The sequence below is a fragment of the Symphodus melops genome (assembly GCF_947650265.1).
Source record: "Symphodus melops genome assembly, chromosome: 22".
NCBI classification, from domain to species: Eukaryota; Metazoa; Chordata; class Actinopteri; order Labriformes; family Labridae; genus Symphodus; species Symphodus melops.
In genome coordinates, this window is record NC_136712.1 from 2,268,862 (window position 1) to 2,294,666 (window position 25,805).

Consider the following 25,805-nt stretch of genomic DNA (forward strand, 5'->3'; position numbering starts at 1 on the left):
CTGATTTATTTATACCGTCATAAGCTGGAAAAATAAACCCTGCATCTACTGGATGTAGAGTAAATATAGCTTCGGTCTCATAGAGGACTTAATGGAAATGTAGACCTTTGAACTGCATGCCTGCTTGTTGAAAATGGTAAAAATGCGCTGTTATACCACTAGAGGATACTGTTGACTTTGATAAAGAGTTGGCCACATTAAAAATAACACAGTCTCAAGCGATTTCTCAAGAGCTGTTTGAGAAAAGAGATTTCCAAGAAATTGCAAAATAAAATTGCCCAATAGCACAGAATGATACTCAAAGGGCAAACGCTTAGAATTTGACAGCATTATTAATGCACAGAAGCAGGCAGTGTAAATGGGAAGATGTGTTTTAGCTCAATTCAAATACAGCTTTTATACATTTATTTTCTTATTTTCCAATTTAAACGTTATTTCAATGATAATTTGAAAATATTTGCCGTACTTACTGTGTATAACTATTTTATAAACATTATAGGTAAAGAGAAAATGGTTCTCAGATTTAAAAAAAACTGCATGTCATCACACATTAGACTCTTTCAATAAAATATTGGCTACCAATAAGCCTAACTAATCTTGAAGTAAATATCTGAAGGGTTTTTCCCAATAATCTTTAATATAAATAAAACGCCTGGTTATGTAACAGACATCTAGTTTGGTTTTGTAGGCGTCTGTACTTCCCTATTTTTATATCAGGCTGAAGAAACACTTTTTTTCTGCTGCACTAAAAAAGGTCCGTGAAGGAGTTGGCTTGAAAATATCTGTAGATGTTTTTTGGACATGCGCAGACGGGCGATGCCATATTGGAACAGGGGCAGCAGCAGCTGAAAGACGTCGCTCGCGTTGCTTTGCTCGGGCTCACGCGGACAAGGAGGAGAGAGAGAGAGAGTGAGAGAGAGAGAGAGAGGGAGAGAAAAAAACAGAGGGGGTCTCGTGAAGGAGAGACGACAAAAAAACTTGGACAGGTAAGACAGGTGACGGCTCGAGCGCGTGCTGTGGGGGGCTTTTCCGGAGGGTTGCTGCGTTTTGTTATTATGGTTATGTCGACGAAATAAAACACGGGGAGAGTTATCTTTCTCCTCCATCTTCCCCTGAAGTGCCCCCCGAGGCGGTTTCTGTAGGGACGAGAAAATAGTCGCGAGCGTTCACTCGCGAGCCCAAGTTGTTCAAAGTGTGTCGCACGCGCTGTAATTAACAGCTTTCACCGGGGGAGAGGACGCTGTCTCGTGGTAATACGGTTTATTGCGTTGTTTTCTGTCACTGTTCATGCTTTTTATGTCATTAATTGTCTTTTTAATGTGGTGAATTTGACTATTATACACGAACTACAAGTTAAATTTCATGTTAAGGTGGTTTCTGTTGTGTTAAATGAGAACAACTCAATTTAGTTTGACGCAAACACGAAGTTGTCCTCGGTTTCTAACGTTGGAAATGACTTATTGTTGTAATTTGTCTTTATACGAGTCACGTGTTTTTTTTCCGACACCCTTCGGTGTGTAAAATCCACTGGAAAATACCGGACACTACCAAAATGTCAAAGCACTTTCAACATGGCGGGTTCTGGTGTTCGAGGGGAAAAACTGCGCCTTAAAATCTTTGAACGAGGAAAAAATAAAACGACGGCAGATAACGCGTCCTGTTCGGTTTCTTTTCATAGACAAACACGAGGTTTAATCAATTAAATTCAAAGTGTACATTGGGCGATTCCGTGGGAGTTTTTTTCCGCTGCAGTTTTGAGTGTGCAAAGTACATGACCGGAGTGCCAGCCTGCCTGCCTGCCTGCCTGCCTGCCTGCTGCTCGGCTACACCCCTCAGCCTCATCTTCCTCATGTGCACTTCACGTTTCCTCTTTCACTTTTATCCAAAAATTAACCGAGCTCTCACGATACGGCTATTTTCACATCCAATTTTTATCACATCTGTGACGATATTCAAATAAAAAACCCCACAGCAGGATCGCTTTTCCGCCACATTTTCCGACAGAATATCGACCATTTCACACTCCGACTGGTTATTTCCTCCAGTTTATTGTCTCTTTGGCTAAATTCGCACTGATTAAGCAGATAATTGGATTAAGCCGCGCGTATCTGTTTAATTATTTCTCTTCTTTTTTTTTTGCGAGTAGACTGTAAATCCGGGGTTTTTACAGCTTTTGTATTATTCCCGGATTCTTCCCCCCAGATTAAATTCGTCACCATAATGAACGGAAACAATAAAGCCTGCACGTTATGGACGCCCATGTGCAATGAATAAATCATGCTTCAAGACTTCTTGTTGCTCCAGATATATTTGTGTTTGCACAGAGCTGCTGGTAAACAGCAGAAATAGCCTCTGCACTTTTTGTACACTCATCATGAAGAATAGCCTTCATGGGGCCTGAGCTTTTTTTGTCAACAGAGGAAGATCCATTGTGGTTCTTGTTGATGCACATCATTGTTGGTTTGTTGGCTTTTTCTCAGAACCACACAACGGCCATTTTTTGTTTAATCATGTAGTGTTTGTGATCAGGCATTGTGTGTTAATCTCACTGTGAATGTTTCTGCAGAAAGACAATCAGGGAAACAGACAGAGGAGGAGTCTGAGCAGGAAATCATGAAGTCAGGATCTCTACTTTTCTCTCTTTCTTCACTCCAGTCTTGGTCTTTCTTTCTTTCCTACCTCGTCTTGTTTCTTCATTCTTCCTCTCAGTCTTCTGTCTTTCTCTTCGTCTCTCGTTCAAATGTTCTGTCCTCCTGTCTCCCTTTTCCATCTTCTTCCTCCAGTCTTTCCATTTTGCTTTCTGCCTCTCCATTCATCTTTCTTCTTCTTCTTCTTCTTCTTCTGTTTGCTTACTTCTCTGGTTTGTCTTTTTCTCGGCTGTTTTATCCTTCTCTTTCTTACATTCAGTCTTTTTTAGTTTTGACTTCTCTCTCTTTATTCCTCCATCCATTTTTTCCTATTTCTTCTTCTTTTCATCTTTTTTCTTTCCGTCTTGCCATTCATTTTCTTTCTCTCTCTCTCTCTCTCTCTCTCTCTCTCTCTCTCTCTCTCTCTCTCTCTACTTTCCTCCCTTTGTCTCTATTTTATATATTGGCCTGTGTTTCTTTCTATCCTTCTGTTGGTCACTTTCTGTATTTCTCTTTCTTTCTTTCTTTCTTTCTTTCTTTCTTTCTTTCTTTCTTTCTTTCTTTCTTTCTACAAACTCACTCTCTGTCTGTATTTGAATGAGGGGAGGACTTAGGCAAATATCAGACTTGACCTCTCCTGTTTTCATAAGAGAAAGAAAGCTTCTCTGCTCCTGCAGGTCGCTTTGTGCTCGTGTGTTAATGTGTGTGTGTGTGTGTGTTAATGTGTGCTTTTTGGACGTTGTTTCCAGTCATTGATGGTGCAATAAGAAAATATTGAGCTGAGGGAGTTTCCCCTCTTTCTGGCTGCTGCTCTGATTACTTCTACTGCTGCTGTTGTTTTTTTTAAAATGTTGGGGCTCTTTTTTTTTTTCTGTTCATCATTTGATAGTTAGCTGATCTTTAAGCATCACAAGCCGTGTCCTAATCAGGCGTTTAACACACAGGGTGCATTGTGCACACATGTTAAAAAACTCCAGGAATCAAGAGGAGGAAACAGAGAACAAATTGTTGTACCGGACCTCCTGTTGCCAAGAGGAAACAACTCTTGGACGGGGCTAAAAGAGGAGAACCTAAGAGGCAGTAATGCAATAAAACCCCAAGCCCATGCAGTGGTAGTTAATCTCCTAAATCCCCCATTAAATCTTTGGCATGGATGGGTTTAGGGAAAGGCAGGAGGACAACATGTGGATGCTCAGCGCCCCACTACGGGGGCTAATCAATAATAAAAAAAAAAAACTGCTCTCAATCTGCGGGGGCACACATGTCCCGCGTCTGAGATTAACTCTCCCAGACCGGCTTAATCCCTCACTGCCCAATCTGGGGCGGGTTCCTTTGGGACAGAAGGCTTCAACAAGTCCCAAACGCCATTAGAGAAACACTCCAAAGAGGCAGCTTGACCGTCACCTTTCTGAACAAAAGACGGAGCATGCTCTTGTTTGTTTGTTTTTTGTTTGTTTTTTTTATCTTTGAGGCTTAAAAATGTGTTTTAACCAGCGAGGGACCAACAAAAAGAACAACTCCACAAGCCGAGAACGTAAAAAAAAGACAATAACATTGAACTTTTGGAACATTATGTCCGACCTCGTAATGCTTGGCCTGAAGTGTATAAAGTCTAAATTCCCTTTAAACCCTCCCCCACACAGCAGATCTATTGAACAGGCTCTATAATGTGAGAAAACTTTTTTTCTTTTTTTTTTACGTCTGTGCACATAAATGTGGGTCGGCATTGAAATGAGAACATTCTTCAGGACCTCCGGGAGCTGCATTAACTTGATAAGAAGCGTAAAATATGTGACCTTAGCTCCAAAAGTTTGCAAAGACAATAAATATGTCAGGGTGAATTTTGGGGAAATGAGCAATGCAGTCCATAAGAATTTGGGCTCTGACACACTTCCTGGTAACTGTGTCTCTTAACTCGGGCACTTTGGATCCTTCGACGTTTTATGTTGCGTAATCCGTGAACAACCAGAAGCCTTTTCTTTTTTTATTGCCTCTAATTTCTGGAGAGCACGTAGCGCAATGAGAGGGCTGCAGTTCATGTGTTTTACAACTGATGTGCTCGTTAAAGCCTTCAAATTAAAGGTCAAAGTTTCTGTTTTCTTTTGACTACGACGTGCTGGAGGGGAGAGGCGGAACAAAACGCCTTTTCTCTTGTCCAGTGAAATAGAATCCTTTAATTTAGGCTCCAAATAAAGAGTTTAAATCCCTGTTTATGTACAGTATTTAATGGGGGAAATGTTGAACTCTACATGTTGTTTAAAATGTTAGAATGGAGAAGTGAGATAATGGTCCTTGAGTCCAGCGTATCGCTTGTCCAAAAAGCTTCAAATATTCAACATGAAGCAGCCGACTGTCACATTTTCCAGTTTTTTTCCACATTTCCTCGGATACAGTCGGCTTGATTTTGGCACACAAGTCGATACTTTCTATGTGTTCTATATCTAGAGTGTCTGAGGACAATGATAGGGCTGCAGTTTGTATCTGACGCGGTGGTTAAACGCGTCCATGACACGGTTAAAGTTGTATGATAGAACGTGCTCGAGCGCTGAGAAACAAACACTCAGAAAACCTCCTTTTTTTTTTTCTTTTTTTTTTTGGCTGCGATTGAACAGATTTTTCCAGCATTTTCCGCAAAAAGGATTTTATCATGATAATCAGACTGAGTGTGCAGACAGCTTTAGACAGTCCATTCAAAGTGAAATGAAGCTGAAAAAGGCTGCGTTGATCACACTTTCAGACCTGGAATCAGTCCATTTTCTGCGTCTCTAATCACAGATTTCCAAACAGATGAATTCACTTATTGTTTCTACATTAATGTCAGATTGACCTAAGTGTTAAATATGTGCTTTGAAAGCGTTACTTTATCTTTGAAGAGGCTGACTGACGTGTTGGAACGAGCAGAGAGAAGCAGCCTCTGGAGGGGAGTTTGAACCGCTCCTGTGTGAACTCCTCCCTGCACTGTTTGAAACGGGGCGTTCGAGTACACTTTAATGAGCTTTAATGAGCGCTGTGGAGAGGCTGCGGTGCTGACGGCGGCGATGTGTCAGTGCCGCCGCAGACTGAGGGCCACGGAGGAGAGAAAACGCTGAGGAGAGGGGCAGCGAGCGGGGAGAGTCATGTGAGCCAAATTAGCTCAGCTTGTTGTTTACGCAATGGATGTTTGCCGGAGCCACTGTGGGATGTCAGGGGTCTGAGTGTGTGTGTGTAGAGGAGGTGGGAGGTGGCACACACTCACACGCTGCCTCTGAAGACTCAGTTCTGTAAATACACTCCGCTCGCTCAGCAGCTCCTGCGTTGTCTGCATGCTTTAATCTTCTCTGGATTTAAAGGCAGTTTCGGACGCCGGTCTGTTTCTCTCCTCAGAGGATTGTTGGATTCTTTGTTTTTCTCCTTCTTCTTGGGTTTTGTCCTTTTCGTTGGAACACCTCAGGATGTCCGCTCACAGAACGAGGATATTTTGCGCTCTCGTGGACGTCAGATTTGAAGGCGACAGACGGATCCTGGAGTCGTTTTTGGTTTGATCGAGAATCGGTCTGCGGCCGCGGCGTGCCTCTCTGGTAATTGTCGTGTTGTTGAAAGTGGGCGGAGTGAGTCACTTGGTGATGCGACTGCAGGAGCGACTGTTGGACAACAACCTGCAGGCGAGTGACACACGTGGGTGGGATGTTGTGAGGAGGATTTCTGTCATGTATTGTTGAACTGAGTATTCAGACAAAAAGCCTGTTTTTGAAGGTTTTTGAAGGTTTGTTTGATTTTGCTGATATTTGTTCCCTTTTCTGCCTTTCACACTTCAAATCTGCTGCTTCACCTTTACATGAAAACGTCAACTTTTAGGATAAAGAGAACCTGTTTATAGGATGCAGCATATGGTTTACATCCACAGAATATGGGATTTCAACATGAGCAGAAAAATGACTGAAAAAAAGATTTATTAGCTGTTTTTAAACACCAAAGCTGTTCTTAGTTTGGAGCAGAAATTAACAAAGTCAACATTTAATACAAAAAAAAAATCAGCAGAGAAGACATCAGCATGACTTCTATTATGTGTTGTGTTCAAACCAGATAGGACAAAGATAAACGAACTAATGGACACATTAATTAGCTTAACTAATGACCTCATTAGTCAAACAGATTGTGTTTCATGTCTCCTGGTGATCACAGCCCAGCGTGCGACAGCTCCAGTCCCCTCACTTCAAACACTTACACTCGGGGAAACGTCCTCCTCTCTGCCGACCACGTTTAGCTGCGGCGTCGTTATCGTGCTGCTTTTATTTATTTATTTTTTTTCCGTATCATCCTCACTCTTGTGTCTTTCCAGTTTTACGGCTTTGTCCGGCTACGATTGGTTATCTGATTGAGTTTTTTTTTTTTTTGGCGGTGGTATGCAAATACAGGCAGCCGGCAGACAATGTGCATAACCTGACATTATGAGTGCATGCGGGATGGGCCGAGGCCGGTCTGCAGTTACAAACAAAAACAGGTTTTCTGCTCGTCTGTAATAGGCTGAACATTAGCTTCCAGATTTGATCATCTCTTCTTCCACTTGTACTCTGATTTGGCTGTCTTTTCCTGTTTCGGTTTTTTTGAGGTTTGAAAAGTGGCTTTTTTTTTTCTTTTTTTTGGCCCATTCAGCCTTTTGGTGGCAGTTTCATTTCATGCAAACCGCCCACTCCCTTTGTTGTTTATCTCAAGCAGGAATCGAAGAAGCACCGCATTTCCTCTGTGTCACGTTAAACTTCCAGAGAAATTCTTAAATAAACAAAAAAACCCAGTGTTGTTGTTTTCAGCCTTTACTCTGAACCCTTTTAAAAGTCCGAGTGTCTCCTGAACTGCCGGCTGTGTAACTCACTTCCTCGTTTGTGTCTCAGGGTTTCGGAGGACAGCGGGACATGCAGTGAATGAGGAGCGACTCACCTGAGGCCCAGACGTGAACGCCGAGCAGGACGAGGAGGTGCAGGATGCAGAATCAGCCGCTGGCCATCGCTGCGGGGAAACCTCACTACTCGACCAACGGGAAGGAAGAAGAGGTGAACACAGGTGAGCGTGACTCTCGCCAGGTGAACACGCATAAAAAGACACACAATCAGTCCTTCTGTTCTTCTTTATTATTTAATGTTAATTTGACAAAGAGCCAGCGACACGTTAGTCAGGCTTTAACTGAGCCACCTTCCCCTCTCATTATAGTCATTGACACACACACACAGATAGACGCAGAGATACACACACACACACACACACACACACAGCCTCCATGATGCCACAGAAACACAACAGGAAAAAAAAACGACCACATAAAACCTCCCATGATTTTCTCTCCTGAACATTTCTCACCTTTGGAAACACAATTTGCATTTCATAAGACGACACACAAACGGCGTGCACACAAACGGCGTGCACACAAACGGTGTGCACACAAACGGCGTGCACACAAACAGCGTGCACACAAACAGCGTGCACACAAATGCTGTGCACACAAACGGCATGCACACAAACGGCATGCACACAAACGGCGTGCACACAAACGGCGTGCACACAAACGGCGTGCACACAAACGGCGTGCACACAAACGCTCTCTCCAGGTCATTTCCTGTTTGGGCAGATCAGCTACATTCACGCAGCATCCACACCGACACTTTAATTGCCACCTGCTTTCTATCCCAGGAAACACAATCTTTGTCGGGCCTGGAGACGAGCCGCCCGTTTATGAGTGATGTGTGATTTCTCTGTTGAATTCAGACGTTTCCATGGAGGAGGAGGCGGAGTTTAACTGGGAGGAGTACATGGAGGAGACGGGGGCTAACGCCGCCCCGCACACCACCTTCAAGCATGTGAGTGACTCCGCATGATCCTTTTAAATACAGCTGCACAGATAAGTAGCATGTGCAGAAATCCTTTAAAGACGTCTCTCAGGCAGCGCTAACACCGCTCTCTTTGACTCCGTTCCTGCATGACGCACAAGTCGTCACAAGTCGTCGGTCGACGCAAAGGAAAATAAAAAGACGTGTTTAATTATAAACATAATGAGTGTTTGGATATTTTTCAAAATAAACTCTTTATTGTTTCATCCAAAACAGCTTCAACCGAGCTGTCTGTGCTTCTAAGACGAGAATCACTGGGAAAGTTTTAAAAAGACTCTTAATTATTATTTTACATGTCGAGCTGTTGGACTATTTGAATCGTTTTTAAATGATCGATGGGCTTTTAAAGCCCCCAGCTGTAACTGATGGATGATGCCACTCAGGTACACATGGTTGTAACAGAGGATTTATTTTCATTCAGACTCTACAAAGTAGCCAATTAAAATGTCTTAACAGGATACAAGGATCAGGTGTTGAAAGTTTCCATCCTGAAAAATGACATTCGGACCACATTTATTTTCACAGTCCGTCAGTGAATTCCTCTGTCCTCTCCTCTTGAAGCTGATGTTTGTTTTAGAGTCTTTGCAGTCTCAAAAATAAAAGAGTGATTGACGAAGACTAAAAAAACAACACTAATCCAGTTTATTTAAGGCTCTGCATGAATGGTTTTTAAATGTGCAGAACAGCAACGCGATCACAAACAAACATTTGTTTGCAGAGTGTGAAGTGAGTGTGGGTGTGATCTCGAGCTTGTTCTCAGGAAGCAGCTAAAACTCTGAGGAAAAATGATTCATCAGATTGCACGGCTCGAACATCATCTTTATGATCTTGAATTTGCCAACACAGTCGGCTGAAAAGCCTCAAAGAGAGTTGAGATGTTTCCCGAAAGATCTGGGTACTTTATTATTTTTTTTTATTTGCAGTGTCCCTGCAGGGTTGACTGTGCTCTGCTCTGATTGGCCGATACTTGTCTCTGAAATTGAAGTGAAGCGCAGCCGGCTGAGTTATTCCAGACAGACAATCATGGTCCAGGTCAGCTGAGCCGCATGTAGCCATCAGCGTCTGAGCGGCCTGTTCAACATGTCACCCTCACCTGCTTAATCTCTGCCGCTCAGCGGGGGGTCGGAAACATCTCAGAGAGACGACCTAAACATCTGTTTTCTTTTCACTTTATTCCTGTTAAGTAGCCTTCACGTCGGTGTTTTTACAGGACACACTGGGTCAGAGCAGCTTAATGTTTCCCTCCTCTTAAAAAGTGCAGAGTCAGCTAGTTTGTTTTGCTGCTAAACATCGATGCTACGCTCGGCGGAACAGCTGTGGAGCCAAAATGATGATGAATAAGATTTAAAGAGAGAGCTGAAGAGGATTAGATTTATTTACAATGAGCAGAAATTTTTCTCCTTTTTTCTTTTTCTACTAATCTCGCAGAAATAAAATACCACGAGTGACTTCAGACAAACATGAGATAGTTTTTGTTTTTTAATACGCTATAAGCTAGTTTACATCCGTCTTCCCTGGGCAGGAGTCAAGAAACAAAACATGGTTACTATTGCACTCTGTTTTTTCTTATTAAAGGGCCAACTCGCCAATTTGAATCCAAAGTCTGGTTTCAATTCAAACTTAAAAACTGCAAAGGTGGAGACGTTTTTTGATTTAAGGTACTTCTTTAAAAGAAGCATGTCGGACCGTTCAGTCACATTATATCATGTGTGTGTGTGTGTGTGTGTGTGGTGGTCCGAGCGACCCCTCGGGAGGCCAAATTGCCTTCGTTGGAAAGTGGATTGAGTCACCGGGAAATAGACCATGAATTCCCCAGAAAAAAGTGATTCAGCAAAGAGCAGCCCTCGTCTCTGCCTCTCTGTGCCTGGACCAATTGAAACAGTGATTTCTCTCGGGCCTGCGCACACACACACACACACACACACACACACACACACACACACACACACAGAGCCAGTGTTTGCCTGTAGCTCTCTCTCTCTGTTACGTAAGCAGAGCAGAGTGATACAGCACGTTTGCATTGTTGCAGCAGGAAGTCACAGGGCCGTTTGTATTGTGTTTATTTCTAAGATGTTGGCTTTTTCCATTCACTTGTGAGTGTGTGCGTTTGTGCGACTGTTTGAATGCGAACATCCTGTTGGGCTTGTAGCGTTCTCAAGAATTGTATGGCGGCCTCTGGCTATTGGTGGAAGCGCATTATGCTGAGCTGCATTCATTTACCACTTTCTCTCTCTGCACAAGGACAAACTGAGAGGCAGATGTTTAGTTTTTCAAAAAGCTCGCTCATGATAAACACTCACTAACTAAACCTCGCTTTAAAGTATTTTATTTAATTCAATGCATTTTTTAGAAAGCTTCTGTAGAATCAAACGCAGCGCACAGGAGGATGATGCTTCAGACGTCTTTAGTTTTTAAGGCTGAAGCAAATTTTTTGAAGGTTTAGTTTGGGGCTTTTATTGTATTTATTTCCAAACAGGTCAGAGTTGAACCCGGGCCGCCCGCTAACAAGGCCGTCCGCCCCCGCACATGTGGCGCTCGCACTAACCATTAGACTACAGGCGAGTGTCTGAATACCTGTGCTGGGAATTATCAGGGTCAGGATTCAACTTTATTTGATATTTATTTCTGTTTTCGTCCCTTGAAGAGCTGCAGTGTGGATGAAAGACTAAAACCGAATAAAGTGAGTCGAGTTTGATACAAAGAGACACGTGTGATAAAAACAAGTCAACATGAGGACAAGTCTTTGTGTCTCGGTGGTCAAGTTACCAGAAAGCGAGTTCCAGGATTTAACACCTCTCACGGAAAAACAAACAGTTTGAGCAAAAGGCGAAATTAATTTTTACACCCTGTAGGACGTGTTACACACTGAAACACACACTCTGAAACACACACTCTGAAACACACACTCTGAAACACACACTCGTGCACATGCAGGATCCTGTGGACATGCACTGATGGAGAAAAAGCTTTATTAGAAATAACCTGATATACTAACGGATGTGTGATTTGCTGATCGAGTGATTTCAGCACTAATTTAATACTTGGAGTGTAAAACATTTTTAATGACATATTAAATATCTAAATATCCCAGATTCTTGAGAAGTCAACGTCACAATAAACGAGCATCGAGTGTAAAGAAAGTTTGAAGGTGAAATATTCTGTCCTCGCACTGCGAAGCGTGTTCAAGCGTCCTCTTTTAAACTCTTCTTACTTCTGACACCATCGGGATGGGCAGCTCGTTCTTAGAAAGCTTTCCACATGATCTCCCTAAACCCACGGGTATTAAAAAGGAGCTGGACCCCCCCCCGCAGACTTTGGAGCGAGTGTGTTGTGGGAACGTGTGCTCCTCGAGCCAGAAGAGCTTTAGTCAGATCGGCGATCTAATTCCTCCCGGAGGTGTCGAGCGGGGTTCAGGTCAGCGTTGGTGCCGCTCGGGGGGGGGCCGTCCTGCGAAACGGGTCAGCCTGAAGTGAAAGCACAGAAATGTCTTTGTATCCTGTAACATGAAGACGGACTGTCAGGAATCTAATATGGCCAGAACCAAACCGTGTCAAAACATCCCCACGCCATTATCCCGTCTCTTACAATCAGTGTCTCCGAGTCACCGACCTTTGACCCGCTCTTAATCCTTGTTTTGGATTTTAGCACCTGTTAGCATCCAGTGTGTCTGAAACAGCTGAAGCCAGTAATAAGTGAAGGTTTCCACTGACGACCGCTCTCTCAGTGGATCCACTTGAAGTCTGAAGTGTTTCTATATAAACGCCTAGATCCCAGAGTTTCCACAAGGCATGCAGTGTGCACGAACACTGTGCAACATTGAGCTGAATAAACAAATATAAAGAGTGCATATGAGCTGGCAGCTTCTGTGTGTCCCTCTCAATCCAGAATAAATCCTCCTTTAATGTGGCAATCACTAATCCAGGAGTCGGCTCTACACATGCTACATTTAAAAAAAGCTGGACTGACCCTTTAATGTCCTGTTTTTTCTGTCTCCCCTCTCAGGTGGAGATCAGCCTGCAGAGCAGCTTCCAGCCTGGCATGAAGCTGGAGGTGGCCAATAAAAACAGCCCGGACTCGTACTGGGTGGCGACCATCATCACCACGTGCGGCCAGCTGCTGCTGCTGCGCTTCAGCGGGTACGGAGACGACCGCAAGGCCGACTTCTGGTGCGATGTCATGACCGCCGAGCTGCACCCGGTGGGCTGGTGCACGCAGAACAACAAGACCCTCATGCCCCCCGAAGGTAGGAAGACCCAGTCGGACACACACAACCTGGTGTGACGCTCACTCGTGAGCTCATCATCGGCGTGGATGAGAAACAACAAATGACGAACAAACGCTTAAATGTTATGATAGTCCAGAGACACGTTTGGCAGGTTCAAGGGTTTTAATTCTCCGTCTTTAAGGCTCTTTATTTTTCATTTTAAGGAGAATTAAGTCAACTCTTTTTTCTCCAGTTTATAAAGAAGTGAAAACTCTAATAGGTAAAACTATAATTGATGAAAAATTCGGCACTTTCTTGCCTCTTGGCTGGACGTTGAAGCAGGCCGTGCATGATGGCGGCCGTCATCTGCGGCTCATCGGACGTTAACAAAGTCTTGTCATTTATCGACCCGACACGTCACACTCGACGCCTCGAGGAGCGCCTTTAAAAACTACCTCATCATCCTTCACCTTCCTGTAACCAACAAACCAACATCCTGCTTTTCTCTCAGTAACTCAACTTCTGCCAAAAGCTCTTCCAGCGTCGATGCTTCTCTCCCGGGCAGCGTCAGGCCCCCCGTCGCCCCCTCAGATAGATGACTCACTGACTTCCCCCCCTCTGCATCCTTCAGACTATATATCCCCCCCCCCCCCCCCTCCGCTGATGGATGGCGTGTGTCTCTGTTGTTGTGGAGACGACCTGGATTCGTTTCGGGCGTCCTCTCCCATCGGCCTCGTGGCTCTTTCTCAGAACGGGAATTTTCACCAACTTCCTCTTCTGTTAAACGCTGAGCTCACTCCTCACCCGCTATATTATTTAAAGCTCTTTGAGTGTCAGGCGAGGAGTGAGGTTGAAGCAGCTAACTGTTGACTTTCTTTATTTATCGATCAGTTTTGATTAACGGTGCAAATGGTGTCAGGAAAAAAATCTGAAAAATGCTCAAAACACGTCGAGGAGGCGGGTGCTCTTCGAGAACAAACGACAATAAAATAAACGACTGTCCTGATTACAAGCAAAGTTTGTTTTGTGGAGAGTCAGAGGCGCTCTGATGCAGCAGAAATATTCTTTAATAATAACAGGGACGTGTCTGCGGGTTCATCAGGAAACTAACTTGTAGCTTTTAGCTATGCTTGAGTTTGTTTGGATTTTCCAGGGAGCCTTTTTAAAATCTGTCCTTTGGTATATTTACAGATGATTTTTTTTTAATATTTATTGTCCCTATAAAATAAAATCAATAAATGTGACAGAGACACAGACAGGTGTTTAAATACGATGAAGATGTGACAGAAGCTACGGGACACTTTGAAAGGTCACAAAGCTGATTAAGCAACAAACAAAGTGAGACTTCGTGAAGTACAAGTTTGAACTTTCTGTGGATTTTGTGACGTAAAACTCGTCTTTCTTTCTGGAATAATGATTGACAGGTGAAGTGTCTGCATGTTTAATGATGCAAACTGCAGCGTAAATCCTGTAATGGAGACACTGGAGTGACGGCTCTGCACGTTACCGTGACTTCTTCAATGTCAACTTTGTAGCTTTATTTCCAGGCTTTGCATCATGGGTTGCACATGTTGGTGAGAGTGTGTGTGTGTGTGTGTGTGTGTGTGTGTGTGTGTGTGTGTGTGTGTGTGTGTGTGTGTGTGTGTGTGTGTGTGTGTGTGTGTGTGTGTGTGTGTGTGTGTGTGTGTGTGTGTGTGTGTGTGTGTGTGTGTGTGTGTGTGTGTGTGTGTGTGTGTGTGTGTGTTGCTTGAACAGCTGGAACATTAGACTCAAAGGAAAACGTGTGTATTTGTACGTGCTTACACCTGTTTCATTTGTTTCCTTTTTTGTTTCTCAGATAACGTTTACCTAAGAAAAGGTAAGCAGCTCTAACGGAGCGTCTGACTAACTCGCCTGCTTCAGCTCACTTAGTGACACACACACACACACGCATACACACACACACGCATACACACAGGCAGTCCTGAGAGCTGCATGCACACTGCGCTTCCTCCTCCTCTTCCTCTTTTTTTCCCTCTCTATAGGAAGTGACCTCACAGCTCGGTCTTCATGCCTTGCCTCCTCTTGCATGTGACTCCTTCCTAGCTGAGTGTGTTTTAGTGGTGATAACACACACACACACACACACACGCACACACACGCACACACACTGTAGCTGTGCTCGGATGATAACTGGTGCTGCAGTTCAGTTTGAAATGTGATGTTTTGATAAACTTCTCAAACCCCCCAAAAACGTTGGACTTTATTGGAAACGTGTCGGCGGTCCACGAGTCGTTCAGACGAGATGTCACATCAAATCAGTCCGTGTCCCCCTGTTGGTCAGACTTTATATCCAGCATGCAGTGGCTGTTAAATCCATGTCGCGTGTCTCAGAAGATTTCACGTTCTCCCCACAATCTGTCTGAAGTGAATGAATCAAAAAAAGCCTGAAATGAGTCCGATCAGTTAATTCAGATTAAAAAAAAGAAAAGAAAAAAAAGACTGTAAAATAATCTGAAATTGTCCCTCGGATCAAAGAGAGCACGTTCTACATGGCACGATAATGTCAACAACATGTTTGTGCATGTGGTTGAGTTTTCCTGCGACTTTTTACTAATTGAAAACAAGAAATGACCCAACAGTGGACGTCGTTTTTTTTCAGTTTTTGTGAGGCGTTGTTATCGTTTGATTTTTTTTTTACTAAAAACTACAGAAGTTAAAATCTGGTTTCTTAACATGACTAACAGTCGGGCTGGGAACCTTTGGGTGAATCACTGTGGATTCTTGGGGTCACGTGTTTTTCGATTCAGCGCTGTTCTGGTTTCATGGATTCAACGTTTGTTTTTAAAAAAAAAAATTAAAATGAAGTGCTGTAATTTGCAGGATCTTCTCCGGTCATCTGTCAGACTGGCTGAATGTCTTGCTGAGTTATAGAGATAGCCTTAGCACTTAGCACTTAGCGCTTAGCGCTTAGCAGGGAGTGACTGAATTACATATCCAAAAGGTGTGGACACGTTTTATTGAATATAATCTAAAAAGTGGAAAAGCTGGAAAGTCTAATGAATCTTATTGTGTTTGAGGGTGTGACAGGAAGGCGAGCCTGAAGGTTAAATCCACACAGAAAGAACACGATTCAAGCTACACTACATATTTATGGTATTTAGACAGTATATGTACACCGAGCCTCGGGGTCGGACTGGGGGGGAGTGACTCGCTGCTGTGAATTCCCACAGTCTCTCTCTCTCGTGTGTGTGTATGTGTGTGTGTGTGTGTGTAGGAGGCATTCAGCTATTCACGTAAAGAGCTTTATAAAGCCACATCACAAGTTTGGTCATGTGGTACGCTAACAGATCCCTGACAGAGACAATTTGCATAATGAATTCACCACACCGCTTCCTGCCAAAGCCTGCTGGAGATGATGCTCCCAGATAGACCTGTCCTCCTCTGTGTGTGTGTGTGTCTGTGTGTGTGTGTGTGTGTGTGTGTGTGTTTTTAAGAGAGTAGTTGTGCAGCCACAAAATGAAGGCACTGCTTCAGTGTGGTCCGCTGTGGTGCAAAGTTATATTGGCTGTGATGTGAATGAACAAATTCTCTTTTAGCGTCAGTTAATGGAAGGCAAATGTGTGTGGAATAATGATGTGTGTGTGTGCGTGTGTGCGTGTGGACTCCACGCAGAGCTCGTGTACCTGGCCTCCTGTGTTAGGAGACTTTATTTGTGTGCTTCGCTTTGCTGCCAAACAATCAAACAGCCGGTCAGCTGCAAGCTTTCAGCTGTGTCTCGTTTATTTCTACTTCCTCTTTAAACACATCGTCTCCTTCTGCTTTTTGACTCGAAACAATCCAACAAGTCTGAAAGTAGACGAGGCGCTGCTGTCACCTCAGACGTGACATCACATTAACACTGTTAATCTAGATTATCAGAGCGTGTGCTTGTTTTTCTCCTCGTTCCTTCATTTCTCTCCGTGATACTCAACCTGAGTGTGTGTTTTCTAAATGAAGAAGTCAGGTTTCACACACACCCTCCTGTGTGTGTGTTAGTGTGTGTGTGTGCGTGTGTGCGTGCGCTCCGCTCCCACAGGGCCTCTTCATCACTAACCACACAGCCATCACAGAGCTAATTCATATTTACACAAATGGCTCTAATATCCCTCCCCAGTCATTAACGGGGCTGTAAACTGTTAACAACACGGCGTGTGTGACTGTCCGGGTGTCGCTGAGCCAAACGTCTGTCTCTCAATAAACACACAAATGACCACGTGTGACATTTTACACGCTGCATTCTTTGTGCTCCGTTTGATAAAAAAAAGAAAAGCTTGCGGCTGTTCTGATGGCGGCGGGTAATTGTTTGAATTGACTTGGCGTCCACTCTCGTGTGCTCTTCGTCTCTGAGCCGGAGTGTAATGAACGGAGAAGACGGAGGGGGGAATCAGGCCTAATTCGCCCCCATTAAGTTTGATTAAGTTAGAATCTGCTGGTTAAAACACACTCTCTCTCACACACACACACACACACACACACACACACACACACACACACACACACACACATCATTCTTCTTCTTTAATTGAAACATTGATTAACCAAAGTAGAGCTTTTTTTTTTTTTTTAAATGTTTGTGCTCAGAAAGGATTGTTGGGAGGAGGGGAAAAAAAGCAGCCTGCAGAATATGCAAATGACACTCATGCATGTAAATTCATTTTTTCCTGCTCGATATTTGCTTGCAGACTTCAGCCAGGTTTTGTGCTGGCTGTGCCTGCAGGAGGAGGAGGAGGAGGAGGGGGAGGGAGGGGGGGTGGGGAGTGCAATGGAGGGGGAGGAGGGGCCTGTTTTGAAGATCTCCTCCCTCAAGGTTAATTATGCACTTATTGTTATGTGGAATTCAGGCTTTCACCTCTACACGTCTGCTGCCTTTGGGGTGGATATGAAGTAAAATGGATCATTATTTGTAGAGGGGGGAAAAAAGAGAGGATACAGTATAATGGAACTGCAGGATGGGGGAGGGGAGACAGAAAGGGGAGAAGGCAGAGAGAGAGAGAAGTTTGCATGTTTTTTGCTCCTGCTGTGCTCTAAAGGGCTCCTGACTGATCTGCAGGATCTGTAAAAATAGTTTATCTATTTTTGCACAGCTGCGATCAACACAGGAGTGTGTGTGCGTGTGCGTGTGTGTGTGTGTGTGTGTGTGTGTGTGTGTGTGTGTGTGTTTGTGTGTGTGTGCTTTCAAAGTCCAGCAGCAGCAGCAGCAGCAGTGAGGAAAGGGAACAGTCTCACAGGAAAAACACTGTTATTAAACAGGCGTAAAGGGAGTGTCGAGGCCACGTTACCTTCACAGGAAATAAAACAATTTGATTCATTCGCCGGCAATTTCCAGCGTTGATGATTTGATTCAATCTGAACCGGAGCCACAAAATGGATTTATTGATTTGTTCTCTCTCATAAGTCAATTATGTATTTAAAATCATGAGCAGCCTCTGTCGAGCAAGCTGCCGGCTGTGTTTTCCTCAGATCTCTGATTTAAAAAGGGATTAGGGTAATAAGAGGGTTTTATATCTGTAAGAGTGACGCTCAAATGTTGGAGGAAGCAGCGACTTTATATTAGTGAAGGGAAGACGGTGATGATTGTTCACGTGTGGGACACGAGGGCTTGTGTGATTTTACAGCTGCTGCTTATTTGAAATCAGCACAACGCACGTGTGTGAAAGGATGAGCGCCTTCTGTATGACCGACTTACACCTTTGGGCTCTTGTGCACGCTGGTGATAATCCGATACGACCCACACTACCACATGGCTTCACCAGCAGTGGCCCCAAACTGCTCCGTCAGCCGGGGGATGATGTGTGTGAATGGATGAGTTATCACCGATGGATTCTTCCCGCAGCAGCCTCTACCTGTGTGAATGTGTAGGCGTGACCTGCTGCGCTGTAAAAACAGCGCCATGCGTCATCAGAAGTTTGTCAAACAAACATTCTTGAACTGGAAGCCGCTCTCGTTATCAGCTGCTGGGTGTTTGAGTGCATGTACTACATTTCACTTTCACTTCAGCCTGATGTTAATCACCGCTGCAGGCGACGTAGGATCACACGCATGTTGTTGTCATTCTGTGTAACTGTGACTCATCTGGCAACGGATCAGATGCTCCAACAAGTGCTTCTGACTTCATGGAGGGTTTTTTTTTTTTTTTTGTCTCATGTCGATGACAAGCAGGAAAAACATGCAGGACAGTGAAGGCCACGCAGCATCTTTTGTGGAATAACGGCTGCAGGAATGTGAGCTCGGAGAAGGTCGAGGGAGAAACAGGAGGCTGGTATCAGACGGAGGCAAAAGCAAATCTAAGAGTTGAGAGATGCAAGCGCGGGAATTATGTAACGCTGATGCACTGTGGGAAACAGGAAGTAGATAAAAACCGCAAGTCCCTATGCAAATCTGAAGGAAGACTTATTAGTATGAAGGCAGAGCTGTGCGTGTCCAGCAGCAGAAAGTGTTAGCTTGGGTGATTAAATGTGCTACCTTAAATAAAGCAAATGCAACACAAAGACTAAAATGTGCTGCCTTTGCATGCATGCACTCTGCTCATGAATACAGAGCACTTAGGATGATGCCTACACGCTCCGTGCCAAGTTTGGGATCAGAGTACGTCAGCGAAACAAACAAAAAAAACAATGAATTATTTTCTTCATGTCTTATTTATTGCACCTTTTACACCAAAGGAAGCAGCTCTAAGGGTTAACAACACACAAACACTCTGCATGACAGTGAATGGACTCAACATAAAAACACTGAGAACAACAAGAAAAACAGAAATAATAAAAGTGAAACACACTTTACAGATTCCTGTTTGTCTGCTGGAACAATAACACAGACTGAAGGCTGAAGTGAAGGTTTACAATGAGTCAGCAGTTTTTAGAATTCCACTCAAATCTTCCAAACAAAGAGAGAGTCTGTTTAGTTTCTTAATGTCTCCCTGAATGTGACATTTTTCTGTTCTGATGGTTGCTGCGTTCCTCTCAAGCTTCCACATTTAAACCTCATATGTAGCAGGCAGCGTGACCTCGGCATCAACCATCGTTTTTTTTTTAAATTCACACACAGTTTACAGCTCGTAGAGGAAGTTAAAAGTAACCCTGGTAACCTTTTTTTTTTTTTGATGTCTGAAAATCTGAATGAAACGGTTCCTGTTCCCACCTCTGATCTCACACGTCTCTGCACAGACACAGCCAACCACATCGCTCCGAAGAGGCATGGCTTGAAAGTTCTTCTTCTGTACATTTACATTTAAATGGAAGCGCTCATTGCAACATTAATCAGTCGTTTACTTCTGCCGGATGTGATGCCTTATTCTTTCTCGTCTCCTGCATGCACACGCTTTAAAGAGAAAAGTCTGAGTTGTAGATATTAATCAGACTCCTGTGTGCAGAGTGAAGGAAACTGCAGAGGTGTTTGAAGAGAAAAACACACTGAATAATTAAAGTTTGCAACACCTCTTTAGCACAAGAGATGATCAAATTCATAGTTAAAAATGCTTAAATTGTATTTGGTTCATAAACACAGATTATAGATTAGTTTGTGTTTGCATGCTCTGACTGGTGCATGCCATCATCACCTCGTCTGTAATGAACGTTGATTTTAAATCTTTTATTTTTCTTTGTGTTCTTTTTGTGTCTTCTTGCAGCCATCAAGGAGAAATACAGTGACTGGACGGATTTCCTGGTTGAGGACCTGACCGGCTCCAGGACGGCACCCGCCAATCTGCTGGAGGGAGTGAGTTTATTTATTTCCTTCCTACCTCAAAGATACTTTATAAACATGCTGATATTTAGGAAAGGATGATGAAGCCACTTCTTTCATTCAAAGGTCATTTTATTGAAAGATAACAGAAAATTGCTCTTACTATACAAGGAAATACTTTATGTTATCTTTTCCCCACCCTTAACAAGAACACTCACACGGGTCACAAAACATCCAAACATGAGTCACGCCTAAACTAGATAACAAACAACCACGGCTGTACCTTGAATTTCCCTCGAGATCAATAAAGTATCTATCAATCTAAAAGTCACAGTCTGAGTAGTATAAGGTCAAGGTCGACATTACACACATCTGTACAGATAAGGGCAATCCTTCCTGCAAAAAAGGAAGCTACTGTTATACTGTTATATTGGATGCAGTAACACAATTTTTTTTACTTTTATCAGCTTTTAAATTTCTCTGTGAAGACTCTTCAGAGGAAGTGAAATGTTAAGGAGCCAGGCTGATCACACTCACTTTATGACTTGTGTTTATTTTAAGGAAAAGGGTGGCAGAGGGAAGATGGGAAATGAAAGCATCAAACATTTCGGGGACTTTTGGGCTTGAGGCAAAGTTAGCACTAGAATTCGATGATTCACGCCTGTGCCGTTTGTAATATCTTGAGCCACAATGTCAACGGATCATTTTACACTGATGGATGCTTTTGAGTTCAAGGTTTTTTTCTCTGGTTACATGAATCAAATGTCTGTCTCTGTCAGCCTCTTCGGGGTAAGAACACAGTGGATCTGATCGTCGACGGTTCAGTTCTGGAGCTTCAGGACGTCTCGGACCCGTTTCTCTACTGGCCTGTCAGAGTCCTTCAGAATGTCGGAGGGCGGCTCCGTCTGCGCTACGCCGGTCTGTCTGAGGAGCAGCAGGATCAGGACACCTGGCTCTTCTACCTGGATGTAAGGCTCCGCCCACTGGGCTGGGGTCAGGAGAACAGCCTGGCTTTAGAACCGCCCACAGGTGAAGCTCTAATCTGCTCACACCTTTTCATTCAGCTTTAGCCTGAAGTTGCTGCGGGAACACACAGGAGCATTGAAATCCACAACACTTCATGACAACATGTCTATCTTGGCGTCTAACACATTCAGCTGTTGTTGTATTATTTAAGAGCCAGTGTCAATTTTGTAAGTCAAAGGAGCGTCAAAAAGTGCTGGTTCAGGCCAACCAGCAGTCAAATTCAAATATCAAACAAATGCAAAGAAGTCTGTAGGTCGTAGAGTTATAGACAAGACCAAGACATAACCAAGAAAACACAACATACATACATGTCGAAAAAAGTAAAAAAACGACATGGATACCTATGTCAAAAAATACTAAAAATGGACATACATACCTGTGTCGAAAAAATATATAAAAAAACCCACATACCTACCTATGTCAAAAAAAGTCGACATAGGTAGGTAGGTCGTTTTTTTATATTTCTCGACACGGGTAGGTATGTCTTTTTTTGCATTTTTCGACATCTGTCTTTTTTTCACTTTTTTCGACATTAGTAGGGATGTCAATTTTTACTATTTTTTGACATTGGTACGCATGTCGTTTTTTCACTTTTTTGACGTAGATATGTATGTTGTTTTTTTTCGACATGAGTATGTAGTCGTTTTTTAGTATTTTTCGACATGGGTAGGTATGTCGGTTTTTTACTTTTTCGGCATAGGTATGTATGTTGTTTTTTCACTTTGTTCGACATAGATATGTATGTTGTTTTTTCTTTTTTTCGACATGGGTATGTATGACGTTTTTTTATTATTATTTCGACATAGGTATGCATGTTTTTTCACTTTTTTCGACATATATGTATGTCGTTTTTTCTTTTTTTCGACATGGGTATGTATGTCGTTTTTTCTTTTTTTTGACATGGGTATGTATGTCGTTTTTTCGTGTTTTTCGACATAGGTATATATGTCGTTTTTAAGCTTTTTTCAACAGGTATATATGTCGTTTTTTTGTATTTTTCGACATAGGTAGGTATGTCGTTTTTTTACATTTTTCGACATGGGTATGTATGTCGTTTTTTGATATTTTCGACATGGGTATGTATGTCGTTTTTTGATATTTTCGACATGGGTAAGTATCTAGTTTTTTGATATTTTCGACATGGGTAAGTATGTCGTTTTTATGTATTTTTCGACATCGGTATGTATGTTCTTTTTTCACTTTATCCGACATAGATATGTATGTTGTTTTTTCTTTTTTTCGACATGGGTATGTATGACGTTTTTTTAATATTATTTCGACATAGGTATGCATGTCGTTTTCTTTTTTTCGACATGGGTATGTATGTCGTTTTTTAATATTTTTTTGACATAGGTATGTATGTCAATTTTTAGTACTTTTTGACAGGTATGTATGTCGTTTTTTGATATTTTTTAACATAGGTATGTATGTCGTTTATTTATATTTTTTTCGAAAAATATAAAAAAACGACATACATACCTATTTACAAAAATACGAAAAAACGACATACCTACCCATGTCGAAAAATACAAAAAAACGACAAACATACCCATGTCGAAAAATATGAAAAAACGACATACTTACGCATGTCGAAAAATATGAAAAAACGACATACTTACGCATGTCGAAAATATAAAAAAACGACATACATACCCATGTCGAAAAATATGAAAGAACGACATACATACCCATGTCGAAAATATCAAAAAACGACATACATACCTATGTCGAAAAATACGAAAAAACGACATACATACCCATGTTGAAAAAAGTTAAAAAACTACATACATACCCATGTCGAAAATATCAAAAAACAACATACCTACCTATGTCGAAAAATACGAAAAAACGACATACTGTACATACCCCATGTCGAAAAATATGAAAAAACGACATACTTACCCATGTCGAAAATATCAAAAAACGACATACCTACCTATGTCGAAAAATACTTAAAAAACGACATACATACCCATGTCGAAAAAAGCTAAAAAACGACATACATACCCATGTCGAAAAATATGAAAAAACGACACTTACCCATGTCGAAAATATCAAAAAACGACATACATACCCATGTCGAAAAAAGCTAAAAAACTACATACATACCTATGTCGAAAAAATATGAAAAAACGAGATACATACCCATGTCGAAAAATATGAAAAAACGACATACTTACCCATGTCGAAAAAAGCTAAAAAACGACATACATACCTATGTCGAAAAAGGCTAAAAAACGACATGCATACCTATTTCGAAAAATACGCAAAAAATGACATACATACCCATGTCGAAAAATATGAAAAAACGACATACATACCTATGTTGAAAAATACGAAAAAACGACATACATACCCATGTCGAAAAAGGCTAAAGAACGACATACATACCAATGTCGAAAAATACGAAAAAACGACATACCTACCTATGTCGAAAAATATGAAAAAACGACATACATACCCATGTCGAAAATATCAAAAAACGACATACATACCTATGTCGAAAAATACGAAAAAACGACATACATACCCATGTCGAAAAATATGAAAAAACGACATACTTACCCATGTCGAAAATATCAAAAAACGACATACATACCTATGTCGAAAAATATGAAAAAACGACACTTACCCATGTCGAAAAATACAAAAAAACGACATACTTACCCATGTCGAAAAAAGCTAAAAAACGACATACATACCAATGTCGAAAAATACAAAAAAACGACAAACATACCCATGTCGAAAAATATGAAAAAACGACATACTTACGCATGTCGAAAATACAAAAAAACGACATACATACCCATGTCGAAAAATATGAAAGAACGACACTTACCCATGTCGAAAAATACAAAAAAACGACATACTTACCCATGTCGAATATATCAAAAAACGGCATACATACCGATGACGAAAAATATGAAAAAACGACATACTTACCCATGTCGAATATATCAAAAAACGACATACATACCCATGTCGAAAAATACAAAAAAACGACATACTTACCCATGTCGAAAAATACAAAAAACGACATACTTACCCATGTCGAAAATATCAAAAAACGACATACATACCCATGTCAAAAAATATGAAAAAACGACATACTTACCCATGTCGAAAATATGAAAAAACGACATACATACCCATGTCGAAAAATATGAAAAAACGACATACATACCCATGTCGAAAATATCAAAAAACGACATACATACCTATGTCGAAAAATACGAAAAAACGACATACATACCCATGTCGAAAAATATGAAAAGACGACATACTTACCCATGTCGAAAATATCAAAAAACGACATACATACCTATGTCGAAAAATATGAAAAAACGACACTTACCCATGTCGAAAAATACAAAAAAACGACATACTTACCCATGTCGAAAAAAGCTAAAAAACGACATACATACCAATGTCGAAAAATACAAAAAAACGACAAACATACCCATGTCGAAAAATATGAAAAAACGACATACTTACGCATGTCGAAAATATAAAAAAACGACATACATACCCATGTCGAAAAATATGAAAAAACGACACTTACCCATGTCGAAAAATACAAAAAAACGACATACTTACCCATGTCGAATATATCAAAAAACGGCATACATACCTATGTCGAAAAATACGAAAAAACGACATACATACCTATGTCGAAAAAAGCTAAAAAACAACATACATACCTATGTCGAAAAAGGCTAAAAAACGACATACATACCTATGTCGAAAAATACGAAAAAACGACATACATACCCATGTCAAAAAATATGAAAAAACGACATACTTACCCATGTCGACAAAAGCTGAAAAACGACATACATACCTATGTCGAAAAATACGAAAAAACGACATACATACCCATGTCAAAAAATATGAAAAAACGACATACTTACCCATGTCGAAAATATCAAAAAACGACATACATACCCATGTCGAAAAATATGAAAAAACGACATACATACCCATGTCGAAAATATCAAAAAACGACATACATACCTATGTCGAAAAATACGAAAAAACGACATACTTACCCATGTCGAAAATATCAAAAAACGACATACATACCTATGTCGAAAAATACGAAAAAACGACATACATACCTATGTCGAAAAATATGAAAGAACGACACTTACCCATGTCGAAAAATACAAAAAAACGACATACTTACCCATGTCGAATATATCAAAAAACGGCATACATACCGATGACGAAAAATACGAAAAAACGACAAACATACCCATGTCGAAAAATATGAAAAAACAACATACTTACGCATGTCGAAAATATAAAAAAACGACATACACATGTCGAAAAATATGAAAGAACGACATACATACCCATGTCGAAAATATCAAAAAACGACATATATAC

The 25,805-nt window shown here is 41.7% G+C and overlaps 1 protein-coding gene across 4 annotated transcripts in view; it reads left to right on the forward strand.

Moving 5' to 3' along the window:
* The first annotated feature begins 891 nt into the window (after positions 1 to 891).
* Positions 892 to 25,805, forward strand: part of sfmbt2 (Scm like with four mbt domains 2) — a 41,282-nt gene continuing 16,368 nt past the window's right edge. The window contains exons 1-7 of one of the 4 annotated variants that reach the window (XM_079335235.1): positions 892 to 986; positions 7,496 to 7,664; positions 8,364 to 8,455; positions 12,488 to 12,728; positions 14,527 to 14,547; positions 20,335 to 20,423; positions 21,170 to 21,419. In XM_079335235.1, the coding sequence (XP_079191361.1) occupies positions 7,586 to 7,664; positions 8,364 to 8,455; positions 12,488 to 12,728; positions 14,527 to 14,547; positions 20,335 to 20,423; positions 21,170 to 21,419 (772 nt within the window). In that variant the 5' untranslated portion in view covers positions 892 to 986; positions 7,496 to 7,585. Of the gene's footprint in view, positions 987 to 1,225; positions 1,251 to 5,822; positions 6,269 to 7,495; positions 7,665 to 8,363; positions 8,456 to 12,487; positions 12,729 to 14,526; positions 14,548 to 20,334; positions 20,424 to 21,169; positions 21,420 to 25,805 lie in introns of those variants that run through there. The other 3 variants (XM_079335237.1, XM_079335236.1, XM_079335238.1) reach the window with 3 other exon arrangements.